The 17903-nt window shown below is 44.7% G+C and overlaps 1 protein-coding gene across 1 annotated transcript in view; it reads left to right on the forward strand.

The window, feature by feature from the left end:
• med13a (mediator complex subunit 13a) overlaps positions 1 to 17903 on the forward strand; it is an 88867-nt gene that overhangs the window by 62401 nt on the left and 8563 nt on the right. The window contains exons 10-20 of the mRNA XM_080014321.1: positions 357 to 573; positions 6111 to 6141; positions 6921 to 7042; positions 7327 to 7417; positions 9069 to 9274; positions 11201 to 11400; positions 12601 to 13526; positions 14935 to 15102; positions 15264 to 15487; positions 16376 to 16562; positions 16943 to 17291. Of these exons, the coding sequence (XP_079870447.1) occupies positions 357 to 573; positions 6111 to 6141; positions 6921 to 7042; positions 7327 to 7417; positions 9069 to 9274; positions 11201 to 11400; positions 12601 to 13526; positions 14935 to 15102; positions 15264 to 15487; positions 16376 to 16562; positions 16943 to 17291 (2721 nt within the window). The remainder of the gene's footprint in view (positions 1 to 356; positions 574 to 6110; positions 6142 to 6920; positions 7043 to 7326; positions 7418 to 9068; positions 9275 to 11200; positions 11401 to 12600; positions 13527 to 14934; positions 15103 to 15263; positions 15488 to 16375; positions 16563 to 16942; positions 17292 to 17903) is intronic.

Consider the following 17903-nt stretch of genomic DNA (forward strand, 5'->3'; position numbering starts at 1 on the left):
GAAAGTTCTCATCTACCCACCATAAAACGGTCCCTTTCAGATTGTAATCTGGCCCAGTCCAATCACATCTGCTTCTGTCTTCTGAGATAAGGATGTAGCACTATTGGCATCTGGTATTGATTGATCTCTCCTCCATAGTAAGGTGCAGATGTGTTGTTTTCTAGCAAAAAAAACATAACGTATCAATAATTCCTTCCCAATAGACTGACCTACCAGGCTCACCTCATATGATGAAAATGTGATGTGTAAAAAAACAAAAAATCGAGATCGCCAGTAATTATTTGTTAAATTTTTCGTTCAGCTAAATCTTTTCAACTTTTTGACGAATCAAACCGACACACGTCTGGGCCCCCCAGACTGATGTCCACCTCCAGATGGCCCTTGAAGGTGTCGGAGGAGCGCGTGCAGTTGTACCGGGCCCGGCGGAACCAGTACCTGGCGGCCGCCATCGGCAACAGCGACCACGAGCCCGAGGTGGACCCGTACGCCTTCGAGGAGGGGGACGTCAAGTTCACCTTCTCCAACAAGAAGGACAAGGGGGGAGGCGAGCGAGAACCTGTAAAAAAGAACAAGGTGAGGATGGTTGTTCCTGCTATGTGTGTGTATAATATATATCCTTATATATTGCCAAATCGAAGAAAAAAAAATTGTCACTCAAATTGCTGTGATTAATCGTGATTAATCGCAAACTTTTTCAATGAAGACAAAGGCTTGTAATCATCAATATGTGCCTCTGATATGTGCTCCTTCAGCACAGTTTCATCGGGGGATGGAAGGCCATTGGCATTTGCACGAGTACAATGCTACATTGCCAAAATATTGTTTTTGGCAATGCTTTGTTTTTGTCTTTGTAGACCTCAATTTATTTGTTTGTTTGTTATTTACCTATTTGACATAGATTTTCTTTTTCTTTTTTTTAATTTACAAATTTTCTGTTCAAAATACTTTTACATTTTACATTAAATAGTTGGTTGAAGTTCCGCTGAATGAGTCCTTTTCGCACTGTAGAGTTCAGAATAATTTAATTCTGTCAAAATGATCTATTGTGGAGGAATGCAAAGTGTGAATCAGTCACATTCAATAAGAATTAGGCCAAATGCCTTTCCTCTCTCTCTCTCTCTCTCTCTCTCTCTCTCGCTGTCTCTCGCCTACTCACTGAATGGAAGCTTAAGCAGCTTGTTGCACATTTCTGGGCTGCTGGGGGCACATGCATGACTCGCCGCTCACGGCTCTTTTTGTCCGTGATTCGAGTCGAGACTCAGTGAAAGCCTGTGTTCCTGGGCGCAGAGTCGGGTACACTTTTAGCTCTTTTAGCCAGAGTGACACCAGACCCCTGAGTCATTTAAAAGATTTGTTTGCTACGAACAAATTGTTTGCGAGTCTGCACAGCCCAGCCAGACTGTGGTGACCTGAAGTGAAGTATCGCTCTGCTCTCCGCCCTGCGAGGCTGCTGTGTGCGTGACCTGAATCTCCCTTTCAGCATTTACACGAAGCCTCTCTGTCCGTCTCACTCCTTCTCTGTCTCCTCTCTCGCGCTCTCTTGCTGTCGGCGTAAGCAGCGGCCGTTCAGGGAGGTCAGTGTCCAGTCGAGGAAAACTAACCCAGATCGCTCAACCATAAAGCATCCAAAAGCAAAGCACACTCACTCTCTCCATCAATTCTATCCTATGCAAATTTCTGTATTACAAGAATTCTTACATTGCCAAAGCTAAACGAGACATATTATTACACATAAAATATAAAGAGGTAAAGATATTACAGTTTTTCTCAACTGTTTGCACACGTTTTCTGAAAACATACCTCACTTTCTTAGAACTCCACACACAAATCCAAAAAATACACACACGCAAAAGGCAAAACCCCACAAATCTCCTGCAAAATTTTACTCTGCATTCAAAACAATGTTATCTCTTCTCGGAAAGGTGGTTTGTGTTGAAATGAAACATTACACCATCATACGAACAGACATGACAACCAATTGAACACTGATGTTCTCAATGTAAACACATTATGAATGTAAAGCATGAGTACAAATGCCTTATCAGGAGACTTATTCCCTTTTCAGGTTCAGTGTTATACTCACTAAATATGTACAGTAGTCTATTGTAAAATATTTCTGTACAATGTTTTTATCCTCAAAAAAGCATTTGCAAACAAAAATATGTTTTTATTTTTTCCGAAAAATACTGTATACATCCCAACAAACACAAAGTTGGATGTGTTAAGTGTTCTACATACAACACAAATAACAGAAACATAACGTATACAGTAATCATTAAGTACTGTATTGATATGCAGTACTATAATACTGTAATGAGAGTACCTGTGTTCTTACCTATTCTCATTTGGGAAAGTCCAGACGATGGACGCTACTGTGAACCTGCTCAGGTTTGGTTGAACCCTCTGCCCAGCCCTCCCTCGTTGTTAGACCATGGTTGACCACATGGTCAACCAAAGTTGCTCTCCTTGGTCTTCCTCTTCCCCGTCCTCCTTCTCTTACTGTACTCTCACTCTTGCGATGCCTCTCTCTTCTAGGTTGGCATCCATTGCTCCAAATCAGAAGAGCTCGCCTGTGGCTCTTTTGTTACAGTAAAGTTCTGATGGATAATTGAATAATTGTGCAACATGTGTTTTCCCATGTGCAGAGTCAATGTGGATAGTAGAAAATTCATGGTCAGCATTTTCAGTGGCAGTGGTTGGTGCATGAGTTACAGGTTGTCGTCATTGTGTCTCTTTTGAGAAAATTGAGAAACGAAGACAATAATGAAATAAATGAATAAATAATAACATGATAGTGAAAGTAATAACAACATGAATGATGACAACAGCAACGACAATTACAATCATAATAATCTGAAAAGACATGGTGAAATGGACCATAATTAAAATTGACAAATTAGACCAAAAAGGTGTGGAGGTGAGGTCAGTCATCGTCCTTCCACACTGTACCTTTTCTCCTAAAATGTAGGAAATTGCTTGGCTTGTATTTAAGTTGATGGTATTGTTTAGAATTGTATTAAATGTAACATTTTAGTCATCTCTGGTGTCCTGATATTTGGGCCATCTAGTGAGGAAGTGCAGCTCTGCCTCTACGTCTCCTCGGCTGCAGTGGGAGCACAGCCCTCCTCTAGGTTGCAAGGTCTGACGGTGTCAGGCTGCAGTGGGAGCACAGCTGGGCCTCTCTGGGTTGCCAGGTCTGACAGTGTCGGGCTACAGTGGGAGCACAGCCTGGTCTGTCTGGGTTGCCAGGATCTGACGGTGTCAGGCTGCAGTGGGATCACAACCCGGCCTATCTGGGTTGCCAGGAGCTGACGGTGTGAGGATGCAGTACAAGCACAGCTTGGCCTCTTTGCGTTGCCAGGTCTGGCGGTGTCGGGCTGCAGTGGGAGGACAACCCGGCCACTCTGGGTTGCCAGGATCTGACAGTGTCAGGCTGCAGTACAAGCACAGCCTGGCCTCTCTGCGTTGCCAGGTCTGGCGGTGTCGGGCTGCAGTGAGAGCACAGCCCGGCCTCTCTGAGTTGCCAGGTCTGACAGTGTCAGGCTGCAGTGTTTTTGTCAGTCACCAAAGACAAATATTCTGTATGTATTTCTAGAATTGAATTGCTCTTTTTTTCAATATTAATTATTGGTGGGTATTGGCATAATTCTGCCCTGCATGCATTGTTTGGAGTTTTCCTCTGGACATGGAGGATGCTCACACAGAATCCTTGCAGGTTTTTCATGCAGTGTTTCTCTTTGGTGTTTGTTCCATTTTCCAAGATTTTGGTTTGAAAGTGGACCCCACACGACACTGCCATAGAGTGCAGTAGGTTAAGTTACTGAAATATTTTGAGCCAGATCCTAATTGGGAAGTCAATGTAGACTGACTTTTTGATGGCATAGAAGGCTCTTGTTGCTCCCCTCAGATGTGAACTGTTGTGAACTTTAAGGGAGCAGCAGCTCCACCTTCAGGACAGAGTCCCACGGCTGGTGTCACACTCAGTGGCGCGTCTCTGGCTGGCCCCCTGACATACATTCGCTCTTTGTGTGTGGGTTTCACTACACATGACACTCACTCTACAAAATTGTGATTCGTGATTGAAATCAATCTGCGTTTCAGCCTTGGCTTGCATTTTTTGACAATTCCTGCACAAGACACTGAAAAATCGAGCATTATTGGTGGTATCGTTGTTCAATTTGTTTTTCACTTTATTATCAAACCGCTTACCGGTGGAAAAAATAGGAAATCTGTACAAAGTGTCAGGAAAAACTGAACTTAACGGTTCAGTGATTTCAGAGAAAAAATCTGATGGAAATGGAGATGTAGAGGAGAAATACAGAGAGAGAGAGAAATATAGAAGAGAAAGGGAGAGAGAAATACGCAGAGAGGGAGAAATAAAAGCAGAGGCAAGACAGAAATAAAGGATGTCGAAAGAGAAATACAGAAAGAGGGAAAAACAAAGAAGAGTAATAGAGAAGGGGAGCAAGACAGAGACAGAAATGCCGAAAGATAGGGCAAAATAGACGCGAGAGGGTCAGCAAAAGAGAGTAATAACATGAAAGGAGAGAGATTTAACAGAGAGGGCGAGCAATGGAGAAGAAAAGAAATTGAGGAGAGGGAGAGACAGAAATACAGAAAGATAGAGGGGAATAGGGAGAGAGAGAGAGAGAAAGAGAGTAAGTTATAGAGAAGGGGGAGAGAAATAAGGCAGCGAGAGAGATAGAGAAGAATAAATGGAGTGTGAGCGAGGGAGTGAGTAATGGAGAAGGGGAGAGGGAGGAGTAGACAGACCGACTCCGCTGGAGGCTCGATGGCGCTCTGCGCGGCAATTCATCATCCCCTGGCCGAGGTCTCGTTCCTGGGCAGCGGAGAGGCGCTGAGCCGGTGTCAGGACCGGCGTGCTGGTTTACTGAATAACCTTCAAGGAACGGAGATACGGAAGGGAGGGATGGATGGATGGACAGAGGCATGGAGGGACAGAGGGATGGAGGGAGGGATGTACGGACGGAGTCAGCTCCTCTAGACGCTGGAAGGAAAGGAAGCTCTACACCAGGGCCTATTCCCCGGAAGCCAAATTTGACCTTTGCATCAATGTAGATTGATTTGATTTAGATGGAAGGTTAGTAATGAATTAGGAAAAAATACAATTATATTATTATTTATTATCCAATAAATAATGATATAATGCTATAAAAATCTATTTCTAACTAGTCTGTCATATTCTAGACTAACTTTTAGCATATTGTGCACGTGCTATTTGGCGCGTAAACAAAGAACCAAGTAAGAAAACATATACTAATTGGTTGTCAATGTTGCAATTTATTTTATTGTTCCAAGTCGGATTAATGTGGGAAATACATTTAAAAAAATACGGCATGAGATTTAAAAAAAAATGTTGCCGTGCATTTTCTTTTTCTTGAGAATCTGGCTGTAGGATGTAGTTGAAGGTCCCTGCTCTGCAGACTTGCAGGATGTGCACGCGTGTGTCCATGCAGCCTTCAAGGTCAGGGTGTTGGTTAGGGATGTGAGCGTGGCGTCGCTGGGACCTCCAGGCTGCGGCCTCAGTGCAGCTGCTGCATCAGAAGATTACTGAGTACTTCACGTGCACTTTATGAGTGCTTCACTTGCACGTGGATGGACAGAACGCTGATGGACCGAACGCGGACGGACAGAACACGCTTTCCTTACGGCACTGGTGGAGTCCTGGCGAGACGGAACGTTTATGAATGAACGAAAAATAAGGAAGATACACAGGAGGCTTCAGAGCGAACCCTTCTCCTCCTCATCCTCCTCCTATTTTTCTCTTTCTTTTTCTTTTGTTTCTTGTTCTTTTTTCTCTTTGTACCCCCTTCATCTCCTTGTTGTGTCCTTCTCTCTCCTCTTCTCCTCTTCCGTCTTCTGCTCCTTATCGTTCCTTTTTCTTCTCCTTGTCTTTGTATAAATTTTCTCCTCTCTTAATCTCACTCTCTCTTAACAGTTTGCGCTCGTTTTCTCTGTGCTGATGTTCCCGTCTTTCGCTCTAATCGGATATTTTGCCCTTTTTATTTCATATTCCCCATGGGACGGCTGTTGATCTGTTCTGATCACGTTCTGCTTTCTGCCGCCGCCGCATCTCCGTCCCTTTCCAGGGAGAAGATGGAGGAACGGGTCCATCAGATGGTGAGTAAATTGAATTACGAGTATTTAAGTGTTGACTTCTTCCTGCTGCTTTTCAGACATTTGTATTTATGAATTTATTTTATATACAATTAACTGAATGTATTATTATTATTATTATTATTATTATTATTATTATTATTATTATTATTGTTGTTGTTGTTGTTGTTGTTGTTATTAATAATAATATTATTATTACTTTGCAGATTTTTCTATTATTCTGTGTATTTATGCTTGTTTCTTGTGTTCCTTATCTATTGCTTCTTAAGTGTCTGAAATCAAATCTTTCAGTCAATCAATATTTGCCTCATGGTAGAATCTCCATTCTGTTGGGAAACTCAAACGTACATTCTCTCTGCGTTACGGCTTGGATATGGAACAACTTGGTCACGCCACAAATTGCTTTTTTTTCTCTTTCTCTTTTTTCCTCAGCAATTTGGTTTGTAAGTGCTCTTTAATGAATCGACTCAATTAAAGTGTGAACGGAACGGAAGCCAATCCCGCTTAAGCAGTCGGCGTAAAGTAATCACAGTTAAAAAGCTTGTCTCTTCCAATACCAAGACTTCTTAAGTTCCCGAAGAAAAACCAGAACGAGCTCTAGGGAATAATTCTAACATTACATTACAAGTCATAAGGAGCCTAGCATTTCACTATTAACCCTCTGTGTGTGTGTGTGTGTGTGTGTGTGTGTGTGTGTGTGTGTGTGTGTGTGTGTGTGTGTGTGTGTGTGTGTGTGTGTGTGTGCGTGCGTGCGTGTGCGTGTTTGTGCTTCGCTCCCACAGACGCACAGCGAGCAGGCGGCCACAACCGTGTGGTGTCCAACAGCCTGATCCACGAGACTGACCTGGTGGTTTCCATCAACGACCTGGACAACCTCTTCAACTCGGACGAGGACGAGCTGGCGGTGAGGAGGGTTGGTTACATCTTTTAGAGCCTGTGAAGACATGTGTACTTGTATTTACAAGCACACACACACACACACACACACACACACAGTAAGCTCCCCAGAGGGCCTCTGAAGTCATCCATAATGCAGTAATAACAGGTTATTAGAGTATTACAATGTTATTATAAATGAGAGGAATAGAACCCTGGATGCCCTGAGGGCTTTAATGATAGTTATTAAACGTTTTGACGTCTGGTGGAACCCTGTCTGGTTTGGTATCACAAGCTGATGTCTTTCCTCAGCCCGGTTCCAGACGAGCTGCCAACGGAACCGAAGACAAGTTTGGATCCAGGGAGGCGAGGCCAGGGAGCCTGGACCCGATGTCCTGCATCAGTACGTAGCTCTGTGTCCGGATCCTTTTCCCCTGAATTAAGTATTGACATCTAGAATTCCCTCTGTGTATTGTCCTGTGTGGGTTCAGGAGTGAGTGGGGGCATCATATCCATTAATCCATTAATCCATCCGATCGTGAAAATTAAGTATTTTCCTTTGCTGGTCACCGGTAGAGCTCATACTGCCATCAGCCACCTAGTGGTGGGGAGTGTTCATTTAGTTCGTCAGCATGTTTGTAACTGCAGTAGTGGATGAAATAAAAGTACAAATACCCTGACACAAAATGATAGTACCACGTTGACATTACTACTTAGAGATATATATACATATACATACATAATACTTGCTCATAAATTCACTTAAAGTATTAAAAGTACTTACTTTGGATTGGTATGGTATTGGAGGCAGATGATCCGCTGGGGCAACCCTCGGGAGCGGGAGAGGAAGAAGAAGACTCTTTTTTTATTGCAAATTCTACAGATGAACGCTCATGCATATCCTGATTACAATTCACAAAAAATAGCATAGATGGTGTCATAGTAATTTCAAAACACATACAAATATACCGACTGATTACATTTTTTTTATAAAAAATTTAACACCGCCAGCAGGTGGAAGCTGGAGCGCCGTGCAGCTGTGTCATGGTGGTGTTCACACTGGGGTTAAATGGGATCATTTGTTGGGTTGTTGGCTTAGAAGCAAGTACTAATTTAAGATTTTTAAAAAAAAGCAAAAAAAACCTGATATAAATACATGGCTTTCATTACCGAGCAAAGTTTGTTTGTATTTTCTGTCTTTGTATTAGATAAGGGAATACACACAGGGGAGCGCTGTGTACTCAGGGTACGAGCGCTGATAGCAGCAGCAACGCCCAATTAAACACATTCACAACAGGAAGGAGACCCAATCCTCCAAAGTGAAAAAATAAACATAAATAACATGGCGGAGGATTAGAGTCTCAAAGGACGACGTTTTTCATCCCGTTGGTGTTCCTGAACCCTCCTCGGTGCGTCGAAATGGAAAGGCTGATGTACCGATTTCAGTCTTCTCCCTTTTAAGTTGTCAAAGTGTTTAAAAATAGCAAAAAAAAATGAACGTACCCTTCACTAGGATATGTAGAATACATGAATTGAAGATTAATTGTCCTACAATTAATAGCGATTAAGAATCTTTTCTTAATCTTAGTCTTTTTTTGTAAATTTTATGCCATCAAATGCTTATAACAGTGTAATATTACATATACCTATTGCACAAGAGCTTAAACATGGAAAATTAGGGTGTACAATTTTGCTTAATTTGCTTTCATCTGAAACCCTCAGCTAATATGCATCATGTTTTTTTCGGACATTTTTAACATTGGCAATGGAAATATGTGATTGTACAAGCAATGACAGCAATACAGCGACAGCCATCAGCTCCAATAATGGTAATCAGACGATTATGTAATAATTGCGATGGCTCAAATCAGAGGCGAACACGCTATGCGCTCATGAATGTTGAAAATGTAATTGAATTATCCATTTAATCTGATATTATTTTTCTGCGTTCACACAGCTGTAGTTCAGCTTCACGGTCGCTCTGAGGGGAGAGTCTTTCTGTCCTGCTCCCCCATTCCTCTAAACTGTCGGGTCTCCCCCGCCTCCCTTTCCAGGTTCAGCCGACCAGATGTTCCCCACGCCTCCCTCGCTGGAGCAGCACATCATGGGATACTCGCCCATGAACGTGTGCAACAAGGAGTACGGCAGCATGGACCCCAACACCGGCATGACCTCGCTGGACGGCACCTCCTCCCTCACGGGGCACTTCAAGATCGAGGTGGAGGAAAGCTTCTGCAGCCCCAAGCCCTCGGAGATCAAGGTAGGATGGGTTGGGGTGGGGTGATGGGGACTAGGTAGTCATACAGCATATATACATGTCTTAATATATGTGTGTGTGTATATATATAAACAGACTTTACATATTGACTTTATATACACAATAGATCTTAAAATAAATGAGCAATCTCATGACTGAAAATGTCTGTAATTGTAACAGTACTCTGTATCCGCATATACCCTCAGTACAGTAACGAAATTTGAATAGAATTTGAATATTAACAAAAAACTCACCATACGAAATTGAAATTGCCATTCTATTGTGTTTTTTTTTTTTGGGGGTTTTTTTATAAATAATTAATTATAAATGTTTTGACATGTGATGAATGATTAAATTCAATATAAGTTTGTTCACTTTGTTACACAGTGAACGCACATTAGAGAGAAATATAACGGTGTGCGAAGTCCTCGTCGGCGGAGACACACGAGCGCAGTCAGCACTTTTCCTTCTCTGCCCGCGTTTCACTGTGTGTACAAGGAAGAGTGGCAGAATGTCCAATAATTCCACAGATGTGGCGATGAAAGTGGGAAATAAACCCCACCGTCACCGACGGAATCTCCTCTAGTGCGGAGGTTCCCAACCAGCAGTAGCCACCAAGACCGTAAGAACACGGGCGGGATTTTTTCAGGAGCGATCTGCGATCTGCTCTGGAGCGGAGCTGCAGCAGGAAATGGAGTTAATTAAATACATGTAGAGTTTTTATTTGCTTTGTTTGGAGAAAAGATCGCTCTGATTGGAGCTGTTGATCCGCACAGAGTGCCCCCCCCCAGTACTAAATTTGAACATTTAGGAATATATGCAGCCCTACTCTATTCGTGTGTATATTCTAGTTAGGGAGATGACAGTGAAACTAGGATCAAGGTCATTATTTTACGTTCTATAATAATATCTTGTGAATGAAATAACTTCTGGAGGACCCCTGGACTGTCCCATACCCTATGATGACAACCATTTGATTTACTTTTTTTTTTATTATTATTATTTATTTATTTTCTAACCTGTGCTGTCAGCATGCTGGGCATACAACACAGAGTATTTGTGCCATTGCATTCAGGACAGAGTTAGTCTGCAAGTGGAGTTCAAGTTCTCAACCTGCAATGCAACTCTTTATTCATTCTTAAATCATCATGAACTGCTGCAATAACTCTGTCCTGTGGACGACCTGTAGAATGACAAGAGCACAGCTTTTTGGTATAGAGAACCACCACCAACCCCCCTCTTTGGAGAACTATTTATCATGTTTGGGTCTATAAACAACTGATCACTACTCCAAGAGGTGGAGAGTCACCACGGTTGAGACAAATAAACAACCAAAAACAAAGAAAGAAACAAACAACATTTACACAAAAACATAAACTGGATTGGATGACAACCAGGAGGGTGCTGGGGTGCACTCCAAGCAGGTGTGGTGGTGTGTGCGTGTGTGATGAGACCGCCTGTATGTGTGTGTGTGTGTGTGTGTGTGTGTGTGTGTGTGTGTGTGTGTGTGTGTGTGTGTGTCCACCGGTGAGTGTACATGACTTATCCCCATTGGTACTGGTATAGAAGGTTGGTATTATGTTGCGGCGCCTCCAAGCAGCGGAAGGGGCCCCGAAGCTCCCCCGAACTCTGCATCCCTGTAGACACCCTACGGCTGCAGGAAAGCCCCTAGTACCCTGCCCTGCAGCCACAGAAGACCCCCGGGCCCCCAGAGAAGCCAGAGGGCCGTGGAGCAACCCCCACGCCCAGCCCCCCGGGGAGCATGACCCAGTTCTAGGGAGCGCACCCCCCCCCACCCCCCGCCGATGCCGGGACAACCATTGATTTAAAGTACCAATTAAAGACATTGTGTGCATGGTCTCTGAGGTGCGATCTGGAGGTAAACCATAAGGTTCAATCCCTTTGTTTTTACCCTCTCTCCCCCTCCAGGACTTCTCCTTCGTGTATAAGCCCGAGCTGTACCAGGCGTTTGTGGGCTGCTCCATGTTCGCGCCTCTCAAGACGTTACCCAGCCAGTGTCTGGCGCCCGTTAAGCTTCCAGACGAGTGTGTCTACCGGCCCAGCTGGACTGCCGGGGGCCGCGAACCGCTGCCCCTGGCGCCCATCATGACTTTCCTCAACAAGGATGGGTGAGGCTTCCCCCAACCCCCCACATGCTCTCCATATCATATCCCGTTTTTTTTAGCCTGTATAACGATCTTCTATATGCACCTCGTTCTTTTTTTTCAACGTTGCTTTTCTTTCGAAGACTATTTGGTTATTTTGCGTTTACACAATTTTGAGAAAATATTGCCCCTGACAGAAAACAAACACTTATAACATTTAAGTGAATGAAATCACTGATAACTCGGAAAAAAAAAAAATCCTCGTGCACTGTAAATTTTGTTCGTAAATTTCCTCTCCATCGTCTTGTGGCATTCAGAGTACAGCCTGAAGGAGTGCCGCTTCAAATGAGCAACTGGGGACCTCGTAACATGGATCAACTATTTTAAGTAGACTGATCTCCCTGTAGAAGCAGATTGGGAAGATTGTCATATTGCTCACCCCTATCCAGCTGCCATCTGTGTAATTGAATTGAAGTCAAAGTGACACCCAATCACCCCTCCTCCCAATTTCCATGGTGAGAGCCTCTCTTTCAGGATCTAGAGCCAATCCATCCTTTCATCTCCCCTTTAAGAATCGGGATATCATAATATAATTGTTTATTGTTGATTGTTTAGCAGGAAAATACATACTCTTCTTGACCCTCCAGAGGGACTCACCTTCTCAATTGGAGGTTGGAGTCCCGCCAGCAGTCGTACTCCACAGATGGCCTGTGCTCCCCTCGCCTTCCTCCAAACACTCCCTTTTCTCGCACTCACTCACTGTGAAGCTTGTTCTAAGGGGCCAAAGAAAGATGGAATCTATGCTCCTTATTGTGTGTCACTGTAAGAACTGTACGTTGTGTCTGTTTTTTTCATATTATTGAAGGGTCATTTCATTTCAATGCAATTGTCAAAGTAAAATCGAGTCACGTGGAGTTACGTTTTCTTGACCTTTGACATAGAACCGTGGCGTCAACCAATAGCATGTAGAGTCAAAATGGAGAAAGAAACGTGGCGTGGTTTGCTATACTGAGCTCATGGTTCAGTATATTCATGATATGTTTTCACAAAGTTTGAATGCAAATATATTATGACGATAAATTATTATTTCTTTGGCATCAGCGTCTTTGGCAAGATTATAACAAATATATAAAATGGAGTATAATATTTCGAGTATTACTATTTCTTCGAGTTTGTTCTTAGTTTTTTGTGGGGGACTCTCACCCTCGCCTCTTTCTCTTGCAGTAATATCCCCAGCGTGGGCAGCACCATGGACCAGGACTACAGCCAGAGCTACACCCCTCAGACCCATACACCCTTTATGCCCATTAGCGCCCCGCCCAGCAATAGCGGCGCCGGCATCCTCCCCTCGCCCGCCACCCCGCGCTTCTCCGCGCCCACGCCACGCACCCCCCGCACGCCGCGCACACCCCGGGGCCCCTCCAGCGTCCAGGGCTCGCTCAAGTACGAGAACTCAGACCTGTACTCCCCAGCGTCCACGCCCTCCACCTGCCGACCGCTCAACTCGGTAGAGCCCGCCACGGTTCCATCCATCCCCGAGGCGCACAGCCTGTACGTGACGCTCATCCTTTCCGAATCGGTCGCCAACCTCTTCAAAGACTGCAACTTTGACAGCTGTGGCATCTGCGTGTGCAACACCAACATCAAGGGCGCCGATGTGGGCGTGTACCTGAGCGACCCCGCCAGCGAGCTGCAGGAGCCCTGCAGCTGCGGCTTCAGCGCCGTGGTCAACCGCCGCTACGGCAACGGCTCAGGCCTCTTCCTGGAGGACGAGCTTGACATTGTGGGCCGCGGCTCCGACGTCGGCCGCGAGGCGGAGAAGCGCTTCGAGGAGATGCGCCGTGAGACACTGGGGAGGAGCGGCCTGGGCCAGGGGGACGACGTCCCAGACGAGCTGATCCTCCTGCTGCAGGACCAGTGCACCAACCCCTTCTCCCCCATTGCCCACCCGGAGCATGAGGGTACTGCCTGGGGCTCGTGCGGGGCCCCCGTCCCGACACCCTGCATCAGGGTGGAGGAGCGGGACTACCGCAATGACTGCTACATGGCGCTGGAGCACGGCAGGCAGTTCATGGACAACATGTCCGGAGGGAAGGTGGACGAGGCCTTGGTGAAAAGCACCTGCCTGCACCGCTGGGCCAAGCAGAACGGTGAGGATTCAGCAAGTCCCTTTAGGACAGTGGTTCACAAGGTGGAGGTTGGGGACCCCCAGGAGTCCATCAAGAGGTTCCAGGGTGTCCCCAGCAAAAGGATTACTAGTTTTACTTCACCTTTATTTCATTTACAAAACTTTAGCACCATTAGAGAATGAATGAATGATGACTTGTTTGATCCTAGTTTCACTCTTATCGCTCACTATGATCATCAATATAATCACTAACCATATCAACAATAAATATCTTCTGAGATTAGATCCCAGAGCAGCATTCTATCTAATGTGGTCTATGATTTAATGTGTATCAAATTGAGGGTCTTGATATGGGAAGAGATTCAGAATTGAGCCTTTTGACCCTCATATTATGTTGAAACAAAATGACATCCATTCAGTTACATGGTGAAATTGACCCACACAGCGGCACGGTGGCTCGGTGGTTAGCACTGTTGCTGCACAGCAAGCAGTTCCCAGGTTTGAAATTCCCATCCCAGGTCCTTTTATGTGTGGAGTTTGCATGTTCCCCCCATGTTTGCGTGGGTTTCCTCCCACCATCAAAGACATGTACGTTAGGGGTTAATACTCTTATCGGTGCCCCTGAGCAAGGCACCGGCAGAAGAGCTGGAGTTGAGCCCCGGGCGCTGCACGGTGGCTGCCCACTGCTCCTTGGTATAGGATGGGTCAAATGCAGAGGACAGATTTTGTTGGATCCTACTTGTACAATGACAATAAAGAGATATTCTGTTCTATATTCAATTGCTATATTTAATAACATATTTATTTTCTCAAAACTGTAACATGTTGACACAATTTATTTGAAAATAGTCTGTCTATAGCAAGGGTTTCAAAGTACCTGGGGGCCACTGGCCTAGTTGTCTTCTCGGAGGGAGGCCTCTGTGAACATAAAGGGGAAAAACAAAAATCTTTTTGTCGAAAATAGAAAGAAAAAAATGTTGTGATTAGAAAAATCTTTGTTATATTATATATTGTTATGTTTTATATTCTGAAAACAAAAAGTAAAATTTAATGGCTTTATTACACATTAGGATTTTAAAATTATTTTGTGGTCCAGATGTAACAAAATATAATAAAAAATGTGGCAGGCCTCATCAAAGTGTCTCGCAGGCTGGATGTAGCCCCTGGGCCTGTGTTTTGAGACCTTTGGTCTATAGTGATAGTTAGAAAGTCTCCTGTCCCAAGTCTGCTTATTAAAGCAAATATACAGTACTTATCTTATACTTACAGTACCTACAATATTTAATATAATAAGATAATTTGTCCAAAAATGAGAAATGCTATTAAAATTTGTATTAAAATGTCTTAAAATGTATTAAATGTAACTCTCATGGTGTAGCCTTTTTCAGTCACTCGGTCAGTCATCGTTGTTTTTGGTCTTGTTCCTCCAGCTGTGGATGTCAGCACTCTGTGCTCTCAGGACGTCCTGCGGGTGTTGATGTCCCTGCAGCCCGTGCTGCAAGACGCTATCCAGAAGAAGAGGACGGTGCGGTCCTGGGGCGTCCAGGGACCGCTCACCTGGCAGCAGTTCCACAAGATGGCAGGCCGTGGCTCCTATGGTGAGCGATGGCCACAAGTCTTTAATCTGGTGGTTGTGCATTTAGGATCCCTCGCCAAAACCACATTATAAATACATACATACCGGCATGCTTGGATAAGGAATAAATAGATGGCATGCCCCTGTGAACATGTCAGTGTTAAATTGCTTATATCCATACAGGTACGGACGAGTCCCCGGAGCCGCTGCCCATCCCCACCTTCCTGGTCAGCTACGAGTACGACTTTGTGGTGATGTCTCCATTCGGCCTGCCCTACTGGGAGAAGCTGCTTCTGGACCCCTTCGGCTCGCTGCGGGACGTGGGCTACCTGGTAGTCTGTCCCGACAGTGAGGCTCTGCTGAGTGGTGCCAAGAGTTTCTTCCGGGACCTCACTGCGGTCTATGAGGTGGGGGCTTAGCTCTGGTAGATTGATATAAATGTAGATTTTTCAATTTCTAATTTGAATGGAGGCTGTTTGGTGCTTGTAGCCAGGAAGCTGATGGTGTGAGGACTCAGACATAGGGTGGCATGGTTGGTCTGGCCATTGAGTTGCGGCTCTAGGTTATTACATATTTTATAATAGAATGAAAATATAAATAATTCATAATAAAAGAAGCGGCTTCTATTGCCAGTGGAAACAAGGTGATCACTCTCAGTAAATAGATCCTGGCAAACTCTAGAGATGCGCTCACTCACTAAGGCGCATCCAGCAATATCCATAAATATATCCATAAAGCTAAAAGTGCCATTGTCACACCTGCTGGGAGATTAATATGAATCCTTTATAGCCTGCGTGTGTAAAGTTAACCAACTGCATATACAACAGAGTTTGTTTAAGGATCCTAGAATTTTTTGGGAGCCTTTGTGGACATAAAAAACCCACAAAAAACAAGATACACAAAGGGGAAAAATAATAGATGTCGGATTACTATTACGAGTAAACTTTTTTTTCCTGTATAATATTGGATCTTTAACCATTTTTACCGGTGTTGAATGTTTTTTGGTAACCCGAGTTCATTGGAAACATCTGACTTGAAATTGTAGTTCTAGAAAGTAATAGAATAGGGGGATGGGTTGTGGAATGGAGGGCTACTGCTACATTGTCTTTTGATACAGGACTTTTAATTTATTTTATTATTTTTTTTTTTATAATTTTTTTGTTAATTAGCAGCCCTCGATTTTGAGTTCAGTGGAAATAAATGACTTTCTGAATTTCAGTTTCGAGAAAGAGAAAGAATAGAAAACGTGCACCTACTCAACCACCCATTAATCTCTGTGTGTTTGTGTTCTGCAGTCGTGTCGGCTCGGCCAGCACCGGCCCATCTCCAAAAGTCACCCAGACGGCCTGGTGCCGGTGGGGAGCAGCGCCGCCAAGAAGCTGTCCGAGCAGCCAGTCAGCGAGTGGTTCCTCAAGGCCGCCAGCATCGACGAGGCCTTCACCAAACTCAAACTCTACGCACAAGTGTGCCGCCACGACCTCGGTACGAGGGGTCTTATTGACCGGAGTCTGGTTCCACAGTGGACAGCATTCCCACCATCTGTTATGAATAGCGATTAAAAATTGGATTAACAAAAAACAATACTCTGATACAATTGAATTCTCTTGTTTCACTTTCTGAATCAATGGTAAACTTCGCTAAACTTCACTACTTATATCGCTACTTTGTTTGGAAATCCTGCAACCATTTTCCTCAGAGATGAAATACCTCCATAGTCAGAAATGCATTGTAATCTTTAATTTCTGTATCACACGGAAATTGTTCTGTGAAATATTTTGGTAATGTGCATTGGAAGGTACACCGACAAGTTGGTAGCAATTCTCATGATGTGTAAAATGTTGGGGTTCCCTGTCTTTCCTCAGCACCGTACCTCGCTTCACAGCCATTGGACAGCTCGCTCCTCACGCAGCCCGCCCCCCAATCCCCGTCGAACCAATCACAGCCCTCCTCCGGCTCGGTGGTCTCCACAGACTCCGCCCTCCCTGACAGCAACAGCTGCGGCTCGGCCAACAGCATGGCGGCCCCCTCGGGCCAGCTGGGTGGCGGGGTGTCATTTGCCAAGCCCGGCTCCCTCCCTCCCTTCGAGGGCATGGGGGGTCAGGGCCAGGGCGGCGGCACCCAGACCGCCCAGCTGGGACAGCAGGCTGGCTGCCAAAACGCCGGCATCTCAGGTGACAACTCCAGCGACAACCCCAGCGAGCCCTTAGAGAGGTAGGTACCCTGCCTGGGCGTGCTTCTCATGACTTTTGCAGCCAAAATGGATATCTTTACTTCCATACCGGATCCTAATCAATATCACCAGAAATGCCAGAAATGTGGAGTAAAGATCCTGAGCTGCTTTCACACATGCACTGAAAGCTGAAATTATCCGGACATTATCAGGATGAGCTGAATGTGTGAACGCAAATGTCCAAATAATTTGACCTGGACATTACCTAGACTTTATCCACAGTTTTTATGTAAGCCATTAAGTGCGATATTTCAGAGAAAATGGCTTCTTCTATGGCACCCGGAGTTTTGCGCAGCAGACATGCGCAGTAGAGTCTACAGATATTGAGAATCATCGACCCGAAAATGTTGCGTTGTCATGAGTTTATTAACTGGTGTAAAAAAATTCTCACCATGGCATCCCTACTTCTATCTGTTTAATCCTGTTATTGTAATGCACACTGATTGGCAAAAACAAAAAACACTATTCGACTTGACGGATCTCAGTCGACTGACAGGTCTCCGACTGATGATTAGATTCGTGGGCTTTCAGGGGGCAGCCCGACATTGAAATGTTGATACCCAGGCGAGACGCGTCTCCGCCTCTTCTGTTCC

Source organism: Zeus faber (assembly GCF_960531495.2).
Source record: "Zeus faber genome assembly, chromosome: 14".
Lineage (NCBI taxonomy): Eukaryota > Metazoa > Chordata > Actinopteri > Zeiformes > Zeidae > Zeus > Zeus faber.